This window comes from Poecile atricapillus, chromosome 20, assembly GCF_030490865.1.
Source record: "Poecile atricapillus isolate bPoeAtr1 chromosome 20, bPoeAtr1.hap1, whole genome shotgun sequence".
Taxonomy (NCBI): Eukaryota; Metazoa; Chordata; class Aves; order Passeriformes; family Paridae; genus Poecile; species Poecile atricapillus.
This window is the reverse complement of record NC_081268.1, coordinates 6,237,602-6,260,555: the sequence shown is the minus strand read 5'-3', so window position 1 is coordinate 6,260,555 and position 22,954 is coordinate 6,237,602. Positions and strand designations below refer to the sequence as shown.

General features: G+C 42.8%; 1 protein-coding gene across 1 annotated transcript; it reads left to right on the top strand.

Moving 5' to 3' along the window:
- Nucleotides 1–4,620: 4,620 nt before the first annotated feature.
- Nucleotides 4,621–22,827, top strand: PKN3 (protein kinase N3). The gene is made up of 22 exons (XM_058854026.1): nt 4,621–4,741; nt 8,124–8,406; nt 8,947–9,095; nt 9,889–10,018; nt 10,132–10,283; nt 10,648–10,843; nt 11,138–11,323; nt 11,567–11,676; nt 12,424–12,567; nt 13,503–13,578; nt 14,502–14,682; nt 15,390–15,501; nt 16,311–16,387; nt 17,655–17,721; nt 18,291–18,382; nt 18,750–18,926; nt 19,014–19,076; nt 19,621–19,697; nt 19,985–20,127; nt 20,362–20,469; nt 21,036–21,116; nt 21,922–22,827. Exons 1-22 carry the CDS (start codon nt 4,718–4,720, stop codon nt 22,132–22,134), a joined length of 2,841 nt encoding a protein of 946 aa, XP_058710009.1. The 5' UTR covers nt 4,621–4,717; the 3' UTR covers nt 22,135–22,827.
- The last annotated feature ends 127 nt before the right edge of the window (nt 22,828–22,954 follow it).

The following is a 22,954-nucleotide window of genomic DNA, read 5'->3' as shown; positions in this document are numbered from 1 at the left end:
GGGACTGGTTGGTCTTCACTGAAAGAAACAGTTTTTATATCCTATTTAGAACTTGCTTGTAGTTTCTTGGCATTTTTGGGGTCATTTTGTCAGTATTTCTGTAGTGCAATGCAGCCTTGTGGTTGTGTGGACTGAACCAGTTCATGTAGTTTCCACTATTTCAGTACCTGTAAAGTGTTTCCTTTGGTAGTTCCTGCTGCACACTGACTCTTGAGTTCCCTGCAGGGTCATGTGCTGTGTGTGAAGACACAGGTGTATATTCATGTTTTGCAAAAAGAAGTCACTTGATTTGTAGAATTTTTAGTAATTTGCTGTACTGTATCTCCAGTACATCAGTTTGCATGAAAATACCATGCAAGCTCAGAATAAAAAGACCCAAGGGGTGGTCTTAAAATATTTGGTTGGTTTTGTAAGTCTTTTCAGTTGAAAACAGAACTTAATTGCAAGCTAATTTGGGGGCTGTTTCAAAGAGCAAGATTCTTAGTAAAGTTCATGTATAAAAAGTTGCTACTTCACTGCTTTTTTTTCCTTGGTAGCAGCATGTATATGTGCTTTAGATACACTGTACTCTCATTTTAAGAGACTGCATTTGACAAACTTGTAACAATTTCACATAAGAGGTTGTTGGAACTGGTATTCCACAAAATGTAATGGAAGTTGTTTTAACATGCTTTGCTTTTGAAATATTTAAAAAAAAGTGTTCTATCAGCTCATCTGAAATTCAAACAGCTCTTTGGATGTGTAGAAAAGACTGTCTTCTGGGAAGACTTGTTATATTCTCTGATTCCTTTTCCTCACAGAATTTGCTGTAGTCAAATTCAGCTTTTTTTTGATGCTTAAGAATACACTTGGCAGAACAAGATCAGTGTCTGTTTGAGACGTGCACAAATAACATGTGTGAGGGAAAACATTCTGTAAGTGTGTGGTCCAGCTTGGATTCAATCCAGTTATCAGAGACAATGCAACGTCCAGTCTCATGTGATCAATGCAAAAATAAGACAACCATGTACTTTATTCCATCTCAACAAAAGCTTCTGCTCTCATCCTGCTTTGCAGAGCCAAATACAACGTTGATCAGTAATGGTTTCTTACCATCTAGAGAGAGAAGGAACAAAACCCATGAAGTCCTATAAATTTTAGTTTTTTTTAATTTGATTCCTTTTTGTTGTAAGATTGAAAATAGCTTCCTGTTGTGGTAGAGGGTCAATGTGCTGTTACTTGCCATGATGCCTCATTACTTAATTTTTATGTAGTCGTAATTGTAGTTCCTCAAGGAAAATTATCTTTTGCTAGTCTTGAATGCTTTAGGAAAAATGTTGTGCCATTGTTGTTCCATCCCGGTTGGTTACTAGCAGAAAACTTATAAAAACTGTTTTGAAAGTAATCAAAGCTTCAGGCTCTGTAAAGTCAAATACCAGGAATAAGAAATGAGAAGTCTGGATAATTAAATGCTACTTAAGAGATTTTTCTTGTGCATTCTTTAGGATTTTACAGGGTGCCAAAATACTCTTGCTACTGTACTGATAATACTGAATTTGCTGTGAAATTTGAGGGTTTACTCCTGGAAATGGCTAAAGAGTAAACTGACATGGTAAAAGAATAAACCATATTAGTTAAGTGTTACTTTAATTTATTTTTTTTCTAGCATGGAAATGATTAGGGATTAACACAATCCTTTGCAATGCTGAAGAAATACTACAGCTGGCCATTGTGTGCTCTGACTGTTCACTTAATGTCTAATTTGGCTGAATATATGTAATGGGTGTCCATTTTTTACTGGATTTATTTTATATGTGTATAAAGAACTTTTAAAAAGACATCCACCTTGGATAATAATGGGAGATCTGTTCTTATTAATTATCTATAATTAATTCCCCACTGCTTGAGCTCCTCACATCCAGTTAATCCCACCATGTGAAATTTGTTACAGGTGGTAGCTGACTTCAGGCTTTTTAGCCTGAATTTCCAGGGTTAGAACATAGAATTGTCAGCAATTTAATAAAGGTGAAACTGCTGTGCTGGGGCTATATGGCCTAACCATCTCAAAGGTTATTTTTAAGCTTAACTGCTATAAAATGGAATCTTTTGTCTGTAATTTCTAGTGCCAAAGGAAACAACTACATCTGAGTGTGTAAATACAGTTAGAAAGGTTTGGGGTTTTTAAAAGAGATTATCTGTGTGCTTATTCATACTTTGTCAACATAGTTTCTGTCCCTGTAAACAAGCATTATCTGAATCAATTTCTCAGTCATTTATGATATTCATTTGAATCTGTAAGCTCTTTGTACCACACTAAACCAGGTGCATAAGGATAGTACTATGTTTATTGGATACTGTTCCTGAATTTTGAAGCCATGTTGTTTTTTTTTGTTTTGGTTTGGTTTTTTGTTTTTTAAAGAGAATGAAATCAATGAAATAATTTCTCTGCTGTACCTTCAAGCTATCCTTCTGTTTGAAGGAATTAAAATACATTTAACTGTTACTTGATGTTACCATTTCTAAGAGTCTTTTTCAAAAGAATCAGTTTTTTTAGTCCCAAACTCGGCACAATCTTTCACGGGTGAGGTGGACAGGGTTTGCTTCTCCTTTATGGAGAAGAGTGAGGGGAGGTCACAAGTGACTGGTCCACGACACTTCCTGCGGGAAACAAATTTATGCTTAATGTCCTTCCTCCCTCTCCTGGATTAAAAATTGAAACTTTTAAGACTTCTTGATCATCACGTTCTCCGCGTGAAGGTGCTCTCTCGGGTATAAAGGAGGATAGCGGCTGCCGGCTCAAGGTCGAGACGCACCTTTGCTCCCCGCCCTGCTCCAGGAACCCCCAAGGAGTCCGCTCATCTCCCGGGCCGGGGCCCCTGGGCAGGACCTGCGCCAGGATCACCCCCGGCACCAGGGGATGGTGCCCTGCGGGCTCCTGGAAGGGCTGGAGGGGCACTTTGTGCTCCCAGCTCTGCCATTTATCTGCCCACAGAACAGGGGATTGCCGAAGGGGCAGGAACTGCTGATCCCGCGTACCTGTCTCCGCAGGATTTGAGGGACACAGATGAACCACGCCCGGGGAATGGGGCTGGGCTGCTGGGTAGCCAGGGACACGGCCTTTCGGATCAGCCGGGAGCTGAGAGCCAGCCCTTTCCCTCCAGGCTGGGGAACTCCAGCTCCCCAGCATCCTTGAACCGTCCCTGCCCTTCCTCTGCCTCCCCTGGAGGGTCTGAGACCCGAAGGAAAGAGGGGGAAGCCGCTGTATGAACTGAACTCTGAGTGCGTGGTGGGAAATGGACGCCTGGAGGCACCGTCCCCGCCAGAGCCCCTCAAGCACCCGAGTGAAAGCAAAACACAGCCCTGATCCTGATTGCTGGAGGTGTGGAAGCATCCCTGCTCCTCTGGAACTCGGTCTACACTTACTGATGATTTTCCCCTTTGTTGATTTTCCCCTTTCCAGTATTTCCACTGAATGAACAGTCAAATTAAAATAATTGCTTAAACACTAAACAGAGCCTGGACCATGTTCTAAATAGCATCAGGTTTCTGAAGGGTTTATATTAATCAAATGCACTTGCTTTATTAACAACAGGGGCATATTCAAAGGTTTTGTATCGTTTAAGGCTTTATTAATTCAAGTCAGTTAAGCTAGGTCCAAATTTTTAATTTTATGATGAGTTCCTTTTATTAATTACTTAGTTACAAATTGCTTACGAAATGTTTAGTCTAGAAAAACTGTTCTAATTAAGTAAAAGGAACACACTTCTGTTTATTAGTATATTTCTGAATTCGTGTGTGGGAATACTATCACCTCCAAATGCCTTCTAATTCACAGTTGTGCACTGCTCCATGATTGCAATGCATATTAGTAGGGTAGTAACATTATGTAATACTGCTGAGGAGCGTCTTTAAACACCTGAAAACAGCAAGTATCTTTTTAATTTGTTTCGAGCACTGAGCCTGTGACACACTGTCGGTTCTGTGCGATGCTGTGGCAGTACTGCAGCACGGCGTTTTTTCACTACGATGGCCGGGGGATGCTTGTTCGCTCAAATATTCAGCAGAAACCCCAGATCTTACGTGTGAAGGGGGCAGTTCTGCAGGGGAAAATTTCCCCGGAGCCCAGCACTGTGACAGGCATCACCCCGTTCCAGGGATGGGATCCAGGGATGCCGTCGCAAGGAGAGCTGCACTTCGCTGGTTCCCCTACGAACAAACGCCGGTCACGAGCCCGTGTGGAGAACTGAAACCGGGAACCACCCGCTGGCCCCAGCACAAAGGGCCCCGGCTGGGGCCACCCGCGGGGGTTTCTGCTCAGGGATTCCAGAGGGACGGAGCGGGGGATCTGCCCCTGTGCCTCCCGTCCCCTCCCTTCGGCACGGGCCCGCAGCCTCTGTGCCACCGCGGGCACTGACCCCCCCCAGCCTCTCTCCAGCCTCTCCTTCCCCGGCGGGCGATGTCCGGTACCTCCGCGTCCGCGGCGTCCTCGCTCCTTCCCGCGGCCTCCCGGGACCTCGGCCGCGCGTTTCCCCTCGGGGCGGGCGGAGGCGGCGGCGCCACCTCAGCCGGGGGCTGGAGCGGCGGCTGCCCCGGGGCCGTGAGGGGAAGGGCGGCTCCCGCTCCTTGTCCCGCTCCCGCGGGCCGCCCGCCGGCGGCTCCCCCGGGCCGCCCCCGCGAGAGGGCGCTGGCGGCGGCCCCGGGACCGCCGAGTTTGAAAAGTGCCGGTCCGGGCGGAGCAATGGCGGCAATGGCGACCCCGCAGGTGAGCGCTGAGGGCTCGGGGGTGGCAGCGGGGCGAGCAGCGCCTTGGGGGAAGGCGGTGCCCCCGCCTTTTGGGGTTCCCTGTGCCCTTTGGAACTCCCTCCATCCACGCCCCGCCAGGAAAGCACCCTACCCTGCTCTGCCCTTTGGGGGTCCTTCACGGGGAAAGCACCGCTCCGCCCTTCGGAGGTCCCTCCATCAATGCCCCCGCCGGGAAAGCACTGCGGCCCTGCTCCCTCTGGGAGTCCCTGTGCCCTTTGGGGGTCCCTCCATCCATCCCCCGCCGGGAAAATCCTGTGTCCCGCCCCGCCGGGAGCCCCGGCAGAGGCAGCTGTGGTGAGGGGCTTCACGCCGCTCCCCCTCCGCTCGCATGGCCGCGCCCCAAGGCGGTGGGAGAGGGTGTGGGAAGCTGGTGGGATCCCCAAAATATGTCCTTCTTCGCCTCAGGGAAATGGGGTTTGGGTTGGTGCCTGCTGAGGAAATCTCTCGGCGTCGAGGAGGAGGTGTGGGAGGCAAGGCGGCTGCCGGGGCTGGCGCGGGGCCGGGAGGGCAGCCAGGCTCCGTGCTGGGAAAACACTGGTGTCTGGAACAAGCTCCCCGGAGAGGGGGAGATGTCCTGCCCCATTCCCTTGAGACGAAAGTTTCAAGCCTAATCTGGGAAAGAAGGGACAGAGAGACAGACGCAAAGACCGCTAGCTGTCACCCGGGTTGGTTCTTCCCATCCCGGTGCTTCCTGGGCTCTCTGCTTCCCACCCTCAGCCTTGGAGTTGCTAAGGCTCCAGGCAGGACCACAGTGCCTTTTCCTAAGTTAGCCGTGATTTTTTCTTGTAAGACATAAATGTGGCTGGCAAGAGGCTCCCCGATGTGGGTCTCATCCCTACGGCACAAAGTTGCTCTGAAAGATGGGATTTATGATGTCCTGGGAATGTTTGGGCTGCAGGGATGTTGGCAGCCTCACCACTGGCTTATTAAATCAAATTGTAAGTCAATTTCTGTGTTAGCGTTGAAAGTGTAAAGGCCAGGTCTGCTCTGGGCTTTGTGCAGGTGAACTCATTTCCAAGCTGAGCATAATTGATAGCATGGGATGGGATCTCCCTGGCTGCAATCCAAAGGATTAGGTGTAACTCATACTGCTGAAATTTTTGCAAGTTAGAAAGCAGTGTGGACACTTGGGTATGACACGAGCCTGGCAGAAGCCCTGGGTGAGCTCCAGCATCTCCACTACAAGTGCCAAAAGCAAACCAATTTCAGCTACTTTGGGTATATCTCTGCAAACTGTAAGTGCATTTCAGGATTGTGTTGGAGACTGACCTTTCCAGGGAACCCAAGAACAGCTGCAGCACATGCTGTGTCAGTGTCCTGACACCCCACCAAAATTCCTGAGCCAGAAGGCAAAACAGCTCAACCCAAATGCAAATTTGCCTTTCCTGTGCTTCTCAAAAATGGAGTATTTTATCTTCCTGGTGCAAACAGTGTTGATGTTATAGCACTCTTTGATCCTTCCCCTCCTTTGAAAGGGGAAGATGGGGAAGTGAAATGTGTTCTATTCTAAATATATTTAGAAATTTAGCCTGATGCATTAACTGATATTCAGATTAGGTTTTGGCAGAGACTGGTGTGGAGGAAAATTGACCTGAGGACTGCCAAGACTGAATCAATACCCAGAGCTTCATATTCAGCACCTTTTAGTGGTGTTACTGTTGTACAACTGCTCATTCCTTTGCTCTGAGTGGATCCAGGGGGGAAATTCTTACACCCATTTGTATAGTTTGGATAGAAGATGAATATATGTGCTTTTATTAGTTATTTAAATGAGAATTGTAACCATCAAACTCCTTTTAGTAACTTGCTACAGTCTGGATAAAGAGCTTTTTGATTTTCCAACTTAGGGCTGGTAAAGGTTGCCTGTGACTCAGGAGCTCCATGATTCAAGTTCTTCCTCACAAAACTTTGGATGTCTTTCAAAGCTCTGGCTTAGTTCCTGGCTTTACTAATTGGGCGAGAACTTCCTGGAATCAGGATGTTAGTCTGAACCTTTTTGTTTTTGTTACCAATCTGAACAACTCCTATTTTGGCTATTTAGGCCAAAGCTTGGATTTAGGCCAACTTTTAAAATGGATTTTTTTCCCTTTTTCTTTGTGCTATTGGACTGAAATTTTATCAAAAACTAATCAAGGATGTTTGGTTGAGTCTTTGATTAAGTAATTGTTTCTGGAGGAGGCTTTGGATGCACAGCACACTCTGGAAGTGTATTAATGTACATGAGTAACACAAAGCCAGTGTGGTTTGTTGTTGGAAATGTGGTCAACCAGTGACAGAGTGTGAAAACAAGCTGGGATTCCTGAGCCCTGTCTTTAGGCACTGATAAGCTCTGTGATGTTAAGCCAGTTACTGTAGCAGTGCTTGACCACTTCTTTTGCATTTAAGCCACATTAATGTGAGGTTATGAATGCATTCATTGCTTTGGATGCCTTAAAGCTGCTCTCCTGTTGAAGAGGGAAGCACAAGCTCTTGTTCAGATGTGTTCTGGTGTTGGGTAGCACTGTTAGGGATATTTTGCATCTCTTGTTTGAATCCAGTGTTTATTTGGGCAGTGAGATAAACCTCTGCTCTGCCAAAACTGGGTATGTCCAGAGTCTGTGATGGAGCAGCTCAGTGCTGTTGCTGAGCCATGTATCAATAGAACAAGTAGTACTGGATGTAACTTAATGTAAAGTAATGTAAAACAAAGCTCGGGACAAGCGTAAATGCCACTAATGCTACTCAAAATAATCAGTATTTAATGTGGCTTTCAGAGAGCAGATATTGAGACACCAGTCTGCTCATCTTTTCAGACACAGTACATGGTCAAACTTATTCTTTTGCTTGTTCATTTGTAGAAACAGCTGTAGGGCTTGCGTTTTTCTTCTTCAGGGACAACAGCTGAGAGTTAACACATGCTGGTGGCATTCCTAAAAGCTCTAACAGATTAGCTGAGATGTGTCTTTGAGCAGTCAGCATCAAGATATAGTCAGATAAAAATCTGTATCTAAAACATCATACTGCTAAAAGTTAATGTTGATCAGAACAAGAGCAAATATTGGCTGAGATTTGATTCTTGAAGAACAAAGATGTGTGTAGACATTAAATAACGAGGGGACAAGTAAGATAAAGGTTTCTCTCCATTATGGTTTAAAATCAAATTAAGGCATGTCGAGATCAAAGTTGTGTTCTGTCCTTTGCAATTGAAATGTAGCTTTGTCTTCTTGAAAAATTGATGAAAAGATTGACTTCAGAATTTCTGAATGAAATGAAGGAGTGGAATCTTATGAAAGTATTGCTGCAGTGTCATAAAAATGGTTGGACAGTGTGAAATCCTCTTGCTCAATGCTCTTGGGCTGCAGGGCAGCTCTCTCTTGCAGCTGGGCAATGGTATGAACTTAATGGATCCAAGCTTCCAGCAGAAACTGGAGGGTGAGAAGGAACTGCTTCGTCGGGCTATACAGAAAGAACTGAAGATTAAAGAGGGAGCAGAAAATCTGCGCAAAGCGACAACAGACAGAAAGAATCTTGTTCACATTGAGCATGTGCTGAAATCTTCCAACCGAAAACTGGAGCAGCTGCATTGGGAACTTCAGGAGCTCAATGCAAGGATTGTGATAACAGACAAAGAGGAGAGTGCAACAGGTAGGTCTTGGGTCATGATTGCCTGGAACATTCTGTTAGAGTGCTTCAATCTCTAGAGATCTTGGATTGATATAGTCTTCTGTTGAGGTCTCATGAGTAGTGAGAGCCTCTTGGTATTTAGCTGATGAAATGATCTGTGGCATGAGAAGTTCAGGATGGTGCTATAAAGGTGAAAGGAGGTGTAGGGAGAAAACCAGCTGAGAGTGGTGGGCATGGGCAATATTCAGGAATAGCTTGTAGGTGGAATTGAAGAGATTTGAATAGGGTTTCTGTGCAGTTGAACATCTAAGTATTTTCTATGATGAATGAGTGTAAAATTGGAAGAGTGATTGTTAGAATGAGTTCATTGATAAATTAAGAAATATTTACATATATGAGCTTGAGCTTCATTTGAAAGTGTTTCCCAGTCAGTTTTGTAGACATGACCTTTTTGTACCTTATTTTATGGCCTAACTTTCCTTTGCAGAGTCACGCATCTATAACCCAGTGAAATGAAACGAGACAAGATGACTAATGGTATTGATTGTGTTGTTTGTGCAGATGGATCTGTATCTCCAGATCCCTGTCTCTGGGAAAGAAACCCAGATCCCATGGCAAGGAAGGTTGAAGCTTTGAAAAAGCAGCTGCATGTTGAAATGAAAGTGAAACAAGGGGCTGAAAACATGATCCAAATGTATTCAACATCCAAGGTAAGCAGGAATAAAGAGGCATTTGGAAGCATGGATTACTGGATCAAAATTTGTATTTTAAGTCTATACATAAATCTTTCTCTGATCATTGATGTGGGAGAGAAATTAATTTGCAAAGTTTGCTTGCCTGAATCCTAGCTCTGTACTTTGAGTCTCAGCATAATGACAGCACATAAGGGCAGTATAAGAGGTACATTAAGTCACTAATGAGGAAAGAAAGCTAAGAAAACATTGGTGTTGTATCTGAGTTATTTGGTGTGATGTTTTGATATCACTGAGTTGTTTAGGATAAAGCACAGCATGTGGTATCTCTTTATGTGAGAAAAATTTTCAGAGGTTTACTGGATTCATATTCATCTCATTTTTTGAGTTTAGCATAATCATACTTAAAAGTCAAAAGATAATTTAAAGCATTTCAAATCCAAGCTTATTATGAATCGTAATTCAGTAAGACCAGCAGTAGAAGAGGGCTGTGATATTTTTATTTGTTCAAAACCTCTGCTTACAGAACACAGTAAGCACAGTTAACCAGGGAACAAGTCTCAGTGGCTGCAGGATTTGGTATTAACTGGGCATGTCCTTGACCTGTCCTTTCCCTCTGCAAATGGAGATCGTGATCTCAGAGTCCTTGATCCTCACTGGTGCCTCCCTTACATAACCACTTGTGTATTCCATTTCAGAGTCAGTTATGACTCTTCGTGCAGGTACCACCTCACCCTCATATGTGAGGCCGTCATCATCACCCATTTTTAGTGATCATGGTTCTCTCTCTGCATCTGATTCCTTTTGGCAGGAGAGGAAGCTGTTGGCTACAGCTCAGCAGATGCTTCAGGACAGCAAGACAAAGATTGAAATAATCCGCATGCACATTGTGAAAGTATCTCAGTCAGCAGGAGGGATGGAAGATACAGTGGATCCAGCAGGTAACATGCTTTAAGTAACTGATACAGCTCACAACAGATGCAGACAGAGCCCTAAAATCCACAGTACTTGGTTAATTTTCATCCTTGCCATGTTTTACCTCCCAAATGGCCAGTGAGGGTGGGGACCACAATCAGTGCTTTGGAGCTGCGGATTGAGGAGCTGAGGCATCACCTGCGCATTGAAGCTGCTGTAGCAGAGGGGGCGAAAAATGTGCTGAAGATCCTGGGGGGAAGTCGGGTACAGGACCGCAAGTTTTTGGCTGAGGTAAGCAGGCATTTCTCAGGCCTTCTTGAGAGGGTGGTTTCATACCCCCACATTAGTGATTTTGGATGAATGAGCAGGGTTAACCAAGTTACTAATTCAGGAATTTCCTGTCTCTCTGTCGTGACAGACTGGGATCATTTTCCTTACTAGGGATAGCGTTCCTTGCTTTGGTGGAATTTCTCAGGAACATCAGAGGTGACACTGGTGGGGGTTCAAGCTCTATGGGAAGATATTTTGTCTTTGTCCTGTATTAGCAAGATGTTGCCTTGTTAGATTTTTTTCTAAGCTTACTGTAGTTCATAATACCTGATCTGAGGCTCTACATGGAAAATTTCTGCCTGCTTTCTGTTCTTCATGCTGGTAGGCTCAGGGTCGTTTGCAAGAGTCCTCTCAGAAGATTGATCTGCTGCGTTTCTCCTTGGAACGTCAACTCAGTGAGCTTGCTCCAGATCACCCAAAAAGAGCACTCATCAAACAGGAACTAGTAAACACTTCCTCCCTGGGAGCCCGGCATAGCAGCATCCAGCCCACTTCAGTCATCAAACCTACAGCCCTTACAGGTAAAGGGATCCTGCATGACATGTTGTTTTGAGGAGGACAGAGAGAAAAATTAATTTTATTTCTTCTCGTTGTTATATGGACATTGGATGTTCTAGGAGCTGGACTTCTGTCTTCTAGGTTAGGCAGAGCTTTCTGAGCATACAGATTTGCAGTCTATTAATCTGGAGTCAGTTTAAACTACTAACCAAGAAATCATGAATCTGAGAAATTCTGGGATCTCTTTGAGATCTGGTTAACTGGAATCTCTTTATCTTTTACATAATAATATTCCTTATTCTCCTAAAATTCCTCAGGAACACTAGAAGTGAGACTGATGGGGTGTCAGGATCTATTGGAAAATGTTCCAGGACGCTCCCGGATGACAAGTTCTCCCATCTGTGGCAGCCCAAGTGATTTAAGATCCCTTTCCCGGACACGAGTTGGCCTGGGCATCCATGGCCGTGGTGTTGCAGGAAAATACCGGAATGAAGAGCCATGTAGTGAGTACAGGGCTCCCTGTTGACCTGCCTGTGGCATATCAAAGCAAGAGGGCTTCTCACTGGGTCAGCCTGGTATGAGTGTTGTTATAAAAAACCCGATTTCTGCAAAACTAAGAGAGAGAATGAATTGCATTATGTCTGGTCCTCCTAGGACTGTCCTGGAAATTGCTTGGGATGTCCACCTTCAGCATGAGAGATTTGCTTTGGTAAAACTTTATAATCCATATTTCCTCCTTTGTCCAGATGAGGTCCTTGCTGTACTCAAAGTGGACAATAAAGTGGTTGGCCAAACAAACTGGGGACCAGTTAATAACCAGGCATGGGACCAGAGCTTTACCATTGAGCTGGACCGGGTAAGCCTGCCTCAGATTCAGGTGGTGTTTGTTTTTCCATTTGACCTTACCTGATTTGCTTGTTTAGCTGCCATTCCACTTAGCCCCATTTTGATGCTGTCTCCATGTCCTTGATTTGCCAGTCAGCCCGGCCTTCTCCTGAAGGCAGAGCATCTTTGCCAGAGATTCACCTTGAGCAACATCTGCTGTCCTCTCCTTATCTGAGGTTTTATTTCATATTATCAGTAAAGTGGCTCTTAGGGATTTCTAAATTGAGAGCCAAGACAGCAACCTCCAAGAGGGTCTGTGGCTAAGAAGATCTAAAACCATCAAAAGCAGGGAACAGAAGCACTAAAGAAGTTTTTTATGCATACTCTTTAGTTTACCTATTCTATTCTATTCTATTCTATTCTATTCTATTCTATTCTATTCTATTCTATTCTATTCTATTCTATTCTATTCTATTCTATTCTATTCTATTCTATTCTATTCTATTCTATTCTATTCCATTCTATTCCATTCTATTCCATTCTATTCCATTCTATTCCATTCTATTCCATTCTATTCCATTCTATTCCATTCCATTCCATTCCATTCCATTCCATTCCATTCCATTCCATTCCATTCCATTCCATTCCATTCCATTCCATTCCATTCCATTCCATTCCATTCTATTTTTTGCAAATATGTGTGCCATTTCCAGAGCATGGAGCAGTATGTAATTATTCTGCCTTTGTTTTCTCCTCCACCATTCACCCATCCCACCAGTCTCGTGAGCTAGAAATCGCAATTTATTGGAGAGATTGGAGAGAACTTTGTGCAGTGAAGTTTTTACGTTTGGATGATTTTCTTGATAATGAACGTCATGGGATGTGCCTCTTGCTGGAGCCCCAAGGAATGCTTTTTGCAGAGGTATAAATGTAAGCTTTGTTTCTTTTTCAGAGAATTCTGCCCTGAAAGCAGTTGTTCAACCCAGAATACAAAGAATGGAAGGAACAATAATCTAGAGGGGTAGAATGATTCCTGAAACCCTCTTGCATCAATAGCCCATATAAGAATAAGGAGCAACACGATATAATAGATGTGCACATGCCATAGCCTGGAGTGATCTTCAGCTACTCCACTGTAATTATGTGTGTGTGCGCTGTGAAATCTGTTCATTTTTATTTGCTTTCATTATGAGTCATTGGTGGCACTTTAATTAAACATATGGCTTAATGGTCAGGATTGAATCATAGAGACTGTAGAATCAGACATCCAAACTCCCTCTGGCTATGCTTATTTTATCATCTTTCTGAGCCTAATAATAGTTTGAAGTACCATCAATGTAGAGATCATCTTGATAATCCCTTAAAAGCCACAGTATTTTCTCCTTTGTGCTGTGATGAAAGTTCCTGTGGTTATCATTCCAAAGTAGGATCTGGACCTCATGTACAAAAATTGGCCTCCTCTCCCTGCCTTCTTGTTTTTTGTGGCTGGTTTGTGGCATTTAGTTTTGGGTTTTTTGTTTTTACTTCTGTGCCATGAACTACTGTGTCTATTATCCTACAAATGGGTGTGTTCTTTATGCATGGCTTCAAATTAGATAAAGTTTTTGGGAGATTCAAATTGGTCTTAATTCTGGGAGTTTTCTGGATTTCAGGTAGCAGATAATTCCAATCTCTAAACCTACAACTGAAGTAGAAGCTGATTAGAGGGTGAATCTGGAATAACCAAGTCTGGGAGTGACTCGAAACTTACCAAACACATGGGAATGGAGATTTTGATGAGAAAACAGACATGTGTGAAAATTTGGGTTTACAATTTAAATGGAGAATTCTGAAAAATCCCTTTTGCTTCTCTGACAGGTGATGTTCTGTAATCCTGTCATTGAGAGGAAGCCAAAACTGCAGCGACAGAAGCGCATTTTCCCCAAACAGAAAGGTGAGGGGCTGGAGAAGTGACTGTCCAGGGTGAGAGCAGAGGTTGCACAAGCAGGTTCTGCTGTCCTACTCAGTCTGAGAGATGTTAAAACTCTTGCTAATTACTGTGTTTGTGAAAGTTTGTTCAGTCACATGAAGTGCATGCAGCCTGGCTGCAGCACCATCTGTAATGTAGTGTTGTCATCATGCTGTTACTCAGAATTAACATTGCTAGGAGGATTTAATTGCTAGTTATTTAACAGACTACCTAGCTCTGGGGCCTCCAGCATAAGAAGGACATGGACCTCATGGAGCAGAGGGGACCACCAAGATGCTTCAGAGGGCTGGAGCTCCTCTGCTCTGAACACAGGCTGAGAGAATTGGGGCTGTTTAGCGCAGAGAAGGCTCTCCCAGTGCCTTAAAGAGGCTCCAAGGAAGCTGGAGAGGGACTTTGGACAAGGGTCTGGAGTGACAGGATTAAAGGGAGAATGGCTCCCCACTGACAGGGCAGGATTAGATGGGGTATTGGGAAGAAATTGTTCCCTCTGAGGGTGGTGAGGCCCAGGTTGCCCAGAGAAGCAGTGGCTGCACCATCCCTGGAAGTGCCCAAGGCCAGGTTGAATGGGGCTTGGAGCAACCTGGGATAGTGGAAGGTGTCTCTGCCCATGGCAGGGGGTTTGAATTAGATGGCCATTAAGGTCCTTTCCAACCCAAACCATTTCATGATTCTGTAAGAAGATGCAGAACTCGAACTGTACTAATTTAACCAGCCATGCTGCTCCCGATGAATGGAGAATTCTCTGAAGAAAAGCCCATTCTCCCAAGGGTGAACTACCCTTTTGGGGCAACCCACAGGTGTTTGGTTGAAAACTAGAGTTTAACACTATGTGAGACTGTAGTTTGTGTGTTGTTATCTTACTGGTGGTTTAACTCTGACTCTTCCAGGGAAGGAATTTCTCCGAGCTCCTCAAATGAACATGAATGTTGCAGCTTGGGGTCGCCTGATGATGAGTTTCCTCCCTCCTTGTAGTTCCATCAGCACTCTGAGTCCCCCACTTCATGATCCCAATCACACAGACTTTCCTTCAGTTTCTCCACAAAGTGATTCAGTGTCCAAATTGAGTAGGTAAGTGATGTCCTGAGTGTTGTGTAACACTCTGGAATGGGTATAGGGTGTATCTTAAAATTCTGTTGCACTTCACAGAGGTGGAGGAAGACATAAATGAGAAAAACTTATCTGTCTAAAAAAAAAATGCACAATTTCTGTGCTCTGAAGGAAAGAAAATTTCATTCATTAAAACGTCTTCACCAGTACAGTAACTGATCTATGCAAGGTCACCATGTTGTTGTTGTTGTGATAAAAACACACTCTGCTTTCATGAGTAATGTAGCACTCAGGGACGTAGCTGAGATTTTGAATGTGCTATAGAAGAAAATTTCCCCCCAAATATTATTTTTAATTGAGTCAGTTATTCTCTAAAGAGATTATTCCCACTGAGGCACAGGATCTAGTAAAGAAAAAAAATGGACTCAGTTATTGTGTTGCTATTAAAATCAAGAGTTATTTAAATTCTTGACTTATTTCTACATACCTGTGTTTCATTAATTTTATAGCATCAGAGAGCCAGTGTTAGAATGTGAGTCTAACCAACTTTTAATTAATTTAGGAAAGAATATTCTTGTTGGTACTTCACAGACTTATGGTGTGAGTCAGGGAGTCCTGTTGTCCAGTGATTTGGACTGAACTAGCACATCAGAGGTGATGCAAAGGTGTCTGTGTACAATGTTCTGCCCTAAGCCAAAATCTGCTTCAATTCTGTCTTACAAATGCAGTGACTTCCCTGTGGCTAAGCTTACATTTGCTGATGGAGCACCACCCAAACCTCCACGCCTTTTCCTGATGGCCAACTCCAAGGAATCAACACCATCTCCTGCAGATTCTCCGGTAACCATCTGGGCTAATTGGGAACGTTGTCTTTGCTGGTTGGTGTTCTTTCAAGGCCCTGTTCTAATTTGTTTATTACTGAAGAAATTTGCTATACTTTAGGCAGGTCCCTCATTAGCTGGCTGATCTCCAGAAATTTAGAATCCAGTGAACCATTTTGGCATGGAGTCTTCAAAAAGAGTTGGACTTTTTTTTTCTTTTTTTTTTTTTTCCCTCTTTTTTAAAAATTACAACTTGCTTTTCTTGGAGAAGCAAAGGTAGGTAGGTCAGCATTGGGAGTTCAGGGCAAGAGTATAGAACAGACTGCATAGGGAAAGCAGGAAAGGAGGGTCAGCAGGCTTTCAGGAGCAAATGAGGTTCTTTGTTGTTAAAGAAACTGGGCGAAAGCTCTACTTTTTTTGATAGGAAGGAGCAGGAAAATTGCTTTGAGCAGTAAAATGACCTGTTCTACCACATTTTACTCTTTCTTATTTGGCTTTTGTGATAGCAGAAATTGCGTTCTTTGATCATTGTGACTCTTGATATGAGATGCCATTTTCTAGGAAGTAAATGTTCTATCCTAGACTTTTAAAAGTGTTTCTTTTAAAAGATTTGACCCTATAAAAATTCTTTTACATGGGAATATTTTTGTGTGCTCATACATAATCTGTTTTTATGCTACTTGCCTCCAAGCAGAGGCAATGACCATCTGCAAGAGCATTTCTGTGGTCATGCTGGATCCTGACAGAGGAGAAAAGTTGGATGTAGGTGTTAGGTTAGATTTGGTTATCTCAGAGAATGGCCCACTGTATTTTTCTTTCTCCTCCTAGTGCCTGAAGAGGCTACATGTTGAGGAGAAGTCTTGCAGCTCTCCTGTAACAAGATTTCCAATCCCAGCGTCTCCAAGGTAACTGGATAGCATGGGCTGTCTCAGGTCACAGATTAAAGAGTCACTGGGCTCAAATTTTTAGGCATGAAGTCTAAAATTTGGCTCAAGGTGTGCTTTGGTTTCTCAGCAGCAAATTCTTAATGCTGACTGCAGACAATACAATGAAAAATACTCTCTGAACTTTACTTTTCTAAATGTCTGCTGTGTCTTATCTGTTCATTAACCCAAATAGTGAGCCTATTGAGATTGTGGTGATTTAGTAGAAGGTAAAAGTAATTTAGCTGTCTTCAATGGTTTCCTTGTGTTTGATGTGCCGTGGTGTAGTATATTTAGATGTGTCTGTGTGCCAAGTAATACATTTCTCAACTACTTTTGGCATCCCTCACACTCTTCTATTTCTATTGATTTTCAGTACATTGTCTCTCATTATGATGGGAGGCATAAAAGAGGAAGTCGATTATAATCTGTGGCACTTATACAGACACATTTTGTATGTAACAGGGATACACAGCAGTAAATATACCCAAGACAAGCAAAAAACCAGTTTACCAATTTTGAACAAAGACTGACTTAAAAAGCAAAAATAGCAAAATCTTCATGGACAGATACTCAGCTATTCATTTCACTTTACTGGAGGAGTATGGAGTGTCTGTTGCCTTTTAAAAACGATCCTGGACTAAAGCATTTAGGGTGTAGATTGTTTTGGTTTTTTAATTATTTTCTAGCAATTTTGTAGCCTGAGTTTCCTTGATAACACCTTGTGGCTGACATTACATTTTGTGGCATCTCTTTATTCAGCTGTTTTCTTTCAACAACATGTTGTCTGTTGTCCCAGTGTGTTTTATTTCCAGTTCCTGCTTGAGAACTTCTTCTTACACCCTTATCCTCCTAGCATTGTAGACATGTTCCTGTCTGATTACAATTGCTGCTGAGCCTGCTCAAAGGAGCATAGGTGAAATTGCATCTTACTACCCCAGCGATGGGAGTGGAGAGGAACTAATCCTGTTATTGAAAGCAACTGAGAGAATGAGCCTAGAAGAGTCAGAATTGTTGCTCCTGTTGTCAGTATAGGTGGAAGTCAGACTCTGCTAATTTCCTTACAACAGGGTTAGCTTCTTCTTTCTTAAGTGGCGCAAGCTTTAGTTGTCAGAATTAGGTGAGGGGTGGTTGGCACAGCTGTTTGCATTCATTTTTGGTTTACAGAGCTTCTTCCCTTGACACAAACACACAATCCTTTGTTATCTGTTCATCTCTTGAGTCCTGTCTCTTCTCTGTTTTTCTGCAGGAAAAGGACAGTTCAGCTCGAGGATTTTCACTGCATTGCTATGTTGGGTCGTGGCCACTTTGGGAAGGTAGTAGAGAAGTACTCTGTGGAGGAGGGCAGTGGTTGTGACAGTGGGGCTCTGCCTGGGGGTCTGAATAGAAACATTGCAGTACAGGAGAGATCTGTTGCAGTGCAGATACGGAACAACAAACCTAGCCCAGCCACACAGGCAGCTGGTAACTTGTTAACAGTCAAAATTCCTGAGGATTTGTGACTTCAAAGCCTGGAGAAAGCTGTCTTGAGAGTGCTAGATCAAAGCGCACCATTACCATTCCTTTCATGATCACTAATGCAAGAGCTCCATTCCCAAAGTTGTGCATGGCTCTCTCTGTGAGAACTCTGAGATGCTCCTAAAGCACTGGGCCAGCTGTGATAGTACTGTTTGGGAGAAGTACATAACTTTCACTGACATCCTTCTGGACTGCTGCAGCACGAGGAGCAATACAGACAGAAGTGCTCTGTTTTTTGAGTTCCTTGAGTTTGTTTTTGAGGATGACTGTCTGGAGTGGATGGAAATAGTTGGCATCAATTTGAGTTAAGTAATCTGATAAGGAAATATGAGATTGTTTGAAGTACAGCTTTTCTGTTGTCTTTCAGGTACTGCTGGCCCAATACAAGGCAACTGGGAAGCTGTATGCCATCAAAGCCTTGAAGAAAAAAGACATCATTAGGAGAGATGAAATTGATAGGTAAGCTTTGTTTTGAGATGGTACTATTGGCAGAGGCTACATCATCACAACTGTAATCAAATGTTAGTAGGTATGGTGTGTACTGGCTGTGGTACTCTTAAGGTTAAATGTGACCTTAAGACTTTGATAATTAAAATCAGAAATAAGGAAACTTAGAATGATGTCTAACTTTTGTAAGAGTGACACCTGAAGAACACTCTAAAACTCAAGGTCTGGAAGTATATAAGATAAATGTTATATTAGCCCTCATTTTTTATTTCTCTAACTTAAGATGTAAAGATTTTCTTCTTCATCCTCTCTTTCTCAAAACAGGCTTTTCTTCTGAGTCTGTTTAACACTGACATTTTCTTTCTTTGAATCCTGGCAGCTTGAACTGTGAGAAGCGAATATTTGAGGTGGTCAATTCTTCTGATCATCCATTCCTTGTGAACATGTTTGCATGTTTCCAGACCCCTCATCATGCCTGTTTTGTGATGGAATACACTCCAGGTGGGGATCTGATGATGCGCATACATGAAGATGTCTTTCCAGAGCATGTGGCACAGTGAGTTGGAATTAGTCTTGTCTCCAGGAACTATAAATTTTTAACTTGAATCTCATATATTGCCTGGTAACTATTTTTGTCTTTTAGGTTTTATACAGCCTGTGTAGTCTTGGGGCTCCAGTTCTTGCATGAGAAGAAAATTGTTTATAGGTAATGCAGCAGAGACTCAAGACAGTTCAGCAATTTGAAGGTTGTTTTTTCCTGTAGCTGTGTCTGGAGCTCAATCTCTTGCTGGGGTTTCTAATCTTTCTGCCTGTCTTTCTTTTCCCTGTCACTATCAGCATGTTCATCGTGCTCACAGTAGAGAAAGTCACCTAGAAGCTATTCATCTGGCATGTTGCAGGTGATTAATCCTCTGTGACATGTCAATACATTCTGGGGGGCACCTGTAAGTCACTGCTTTCTTTTTCACTGGGATAGTCAGGTAATTTGTCATGCTCTTGTGGGAGCTCTTTTCCAGATTAATAAGCCCCACCCAGCTCCAAGCTGCTTTGTGAGCCTTTCATTTAGGGGAAAATATCAGTTTAGGGGAATCTTCCACATAATGCACGATTAAACCGAATATAGACTTTATTCCATCTAGATTTTATTCTCTTTATTAACATCTACCTTCTGCCTCTTGCAAAAAAAAAGCATATTGGGTGGCAATCCTCAGTCCTCATCCATTGTTTTCTTTCATCTCCTTTGCATGCAGGGACCTGAAACTGGATAATCTCCTTTTAGATGCTGAAGGATTTGTGAAGATCGCAGATTTTGGATTGTGTAAGGAAGGTGAGTAGCTGGAGAAGCTGCAATTGAGCCATCAGGATCAGGCTTTAGTAGGTGTTTGTGTGTAACTTGTATTAATCCCCATTTAAAAAAAATAAAAAAATCCAAACAACAAAAAATCCATCACTTATCTGGACATGATGAATTTGGGAAGAATACCTTGTTGTGTAATCTTCAAGAGACTTATAAAAGCATTTAAAATGTGCTTGTTTGCACCAGGAGGAGCCAGATTACATCAGATCCATTCAGTAACTTGTGCTGGACTTTACCAAAGTGTCCTTTTCCTACAGGAATAGGTTTTGGAGACCGGACAAACACTTTCTGTGGCACTCCTGAGTTTCTGGCCCCAGAAGTGCTGACGGATATCTCATACACGCGGGCAGTGGACTGGTGGGGCCTGGGTGTGCTCATTTATGAGATGCTTGTTGGTGAGGTAAGGCCAGCTTCCCTCAGGGGATCTCACTAACCAGGTTTGGGGACCTGACCACTTGAGGTAAAATTTTGCTAAATGTAGCCAACTATTTATTAGTATTTCAGTTGCATTTTTCTCATTCATAGTGCTTGCCAAACATTAATTAATCCATACAACCCCCTGCTATTTTCATGCTTATTTAATAGTGAGAAATGGGTGCTATGTGGATTGAATAATAGAATGTCCCAATTGCAGTCACCATTCCCTGGAGATGATGAGGAGGAAGTCTTTGACAGCATTGTCAATGATGAAGTCCGGTATCCACGATTCCTTTCAACTGAAGCACTTTCCATAATCCGTAAGGTAAAGGGTTGATGGGTCTCTGGGACCTTGAGGAATTTGCATTTACTGTGTAAATGGATCCAGAGGGACTTGATTAGGATTGTTTAGCATTTGTGAGTGTAATCTGGAGCTGCCTTCATAGGCTAAGGAAATATTTAAAATTTGCACATATTTTCCCTTCCTTCTCTTTATATAAACGCAGTTCCTCTGTGTAAGGATGACTAAGCAGGCTGCTTACTGTTCCTGCTAAGTCTGGCACAGAGAAGTGTTGATTGAAGGGCAGGAATGTCAGAGCCATTCAGTGGAGATGGCTGGATTCACTTTTTGAATGTGACCCCATAATCACAGGTGCACAATTAAGCTGAGGTGCTCCATGCAGTTTATGGCAGGTATCTTATTGCTGTTGGCAAATTGTTTACAAGGAACTAGGTCTGAGTTATTCCTGGCAGATGATGACCTTGGTGCAAAGTGAGAATGAGGAAACACTGAGGGATCAGTCCACCTCCTTTCTTTTGTTTTTCTCTCTGGAACATTATTTCTGTTCATCCGTGTTCCCATTGTTTAATTTTGAACTGATATTTCTGCAGCTGCTTCGGAAATGTCCAGAGCGTAGACTGGGAGCAGGGGAAAAAGATGCAGAAGAGATTAAAATTCAGCCCTTTTTTAAGGTAGGAACTTGGTTTATACCTCTCCCTTATTTCTTGTGTCTGTTGATGTTGAGGCTTATTTCCCTTTGTTATGAGGGAGATCTTAGTAATAGCTTCTGTTGCACCTCATTGCTCCATTCAGGAATATATGTTTCAAGTCTTGCTTGAAATGACATCCCCCAAGTCTGTTTTCTGGGATCTTCATGCTTCCAGAGCCAGTTTATTTCTGATTGTGCTGCTTCTATGTACAAATATACTTAACTTTAGGTACACGAACAGATATTCCTTTTAAAATCTGCAGCATCAAAGATGTTGTCTAGTATGACAGTGATTGTCAGTCAGTCTGTTTGATCACCTGCATTTGCAGGATACACATGACTCTTAAGAGAAATCTAAGTTAAATTGCTTTGTGTCAGTGGTATGTGTCTGTTCCAGGCAAAGGTGTTGCCATCCCACCTCATTATTACTCATCTACCCAAAAGCTTTTAGCCTTATAACCCTTGTCTGGCTTTGCACTAGAGCAAGAAGAGAACTTGGATGTCAGCAAAAATTGCTGGGATACACAGATCCACCTGGCTACTGCTGAGCTGTTGTTTTGTCTCTCCTAAATACAGTTGTAGCTGTAAAATACACTGCATGGAATCTCTTCTGCACTCTACCTCCTGTGCTGTTTGTTTTGGGCCTTTTTTCAGTTCTCTCTTTTTTTTTAATTAGTAGAAATAAGACATGTCGCAAATGATCCAAAAGGAGGCTGCATTCTCCCTCCAACTTTCACATTTTATAAATAATTGTGTCAATCTGGCCTGTTGCCTTCCTTTTCTTACAGGGAATTGACTGGGATGCCTTGTTTGCCAGGAGGCTGAAGCCCCCCTTTGTGCCCACATTAAGAGATCCAACTGACATCAGCAACTTTGATGAAGAGTTCACTTCCCAAAAGCCAATCCTTACTCCTCCGGAGGAGGTTTCTCTCCTAACCCGTAAGGAGCAGACTGTCTTCAAGGACTTTGACTTTGTTTCCAGACACCTTTTAGATGTGTGATTCCTGGGCTATAAAAACATGAAGTGATTGTTACCACCTTGGGGGAGCATAGAGAAGACTTTGCAGGGCCAGTGGTGGAAAAGCCAACAGGATTTGTAGTACAGGTAGTGCTGATGTCCCCAAGATGAAGTGCCCTGAAAGCTGAATTAACCTGCTGTGGGTTTTCCAGCCTCATTTGTTGGAAGAATCCTGGATGTCAATTATCTTTAAGGAATAATTAACGTTTGATTTGGTATATCTTCTTCTATCATTGAATGTAGGTGAAGTTTGGAATTTAAGCTGGACTTGATGGAATGAAATCATCTCTGCAGCCCAGGTTACTCTTTGCAAAAAGCCTAACTAAGTAGTGTGACTTTTTAAAGTTGTAGCATAGCAGGGGAATGGCCACTTCTCATTGATTTTCTAGAGATGCAGCATTCCCTCCTGGTAATGATTTTATGCCATTTCCCACTCATAAAAATGTGTATGCCAGACAAGGAATGGATTTAACACTACCAAGTGATGATCTTTGATAATGATCCAAGTGATTTATCGGAAGGAAGATGAATCTTTCTACTTAAGGATGCCAACTCTTAGCTATTGTTTTTAATTATATCAAACTCCACAGCTTTGCACATGTTTTTTTCTTTTTTGAAAATAAAGATACCTTTCCATATAATAAATGTTCAGCTTTTTATCTCCTTTGTGTCAGCTAAATGTTTCAGGTCAGGGCCAACCAAAATGCTCAACAGGCAGGACTTCAGTTTTCTCCATAAATGCCAGTAGTAATATTTTCTTTCTTTCTTCCTTCTCACTTAGGTTCTCTGTGTACATAGTGCAC

What these genes read in the sequence shown, in the direction of transcription:
- PKN3 (XM_058854026.1), top strand. Translation starts at nt 4,718, where the DNA reads ATGGCGGCAATGGCGACCCCGCAG. An exon ending in CGGCAATGGCGACCCCGCAG is followed by an intron (nt 4,742 to 8,123) that starts GTGAGCGCTGAG and finishes CTTGGGCTGCAG; the next exon opens with GGCAGCTCTCTCTTGCAGCT. An exon ending in GTCGTGGCCACTTTGGGAAG is followed by an intron (nt 17,722 to 18,290) that starts GTAGTAGAGAAG and finishes GTTGTCTTTCAG; the next exon opens with GTACTGCTGGCCCAATACAA.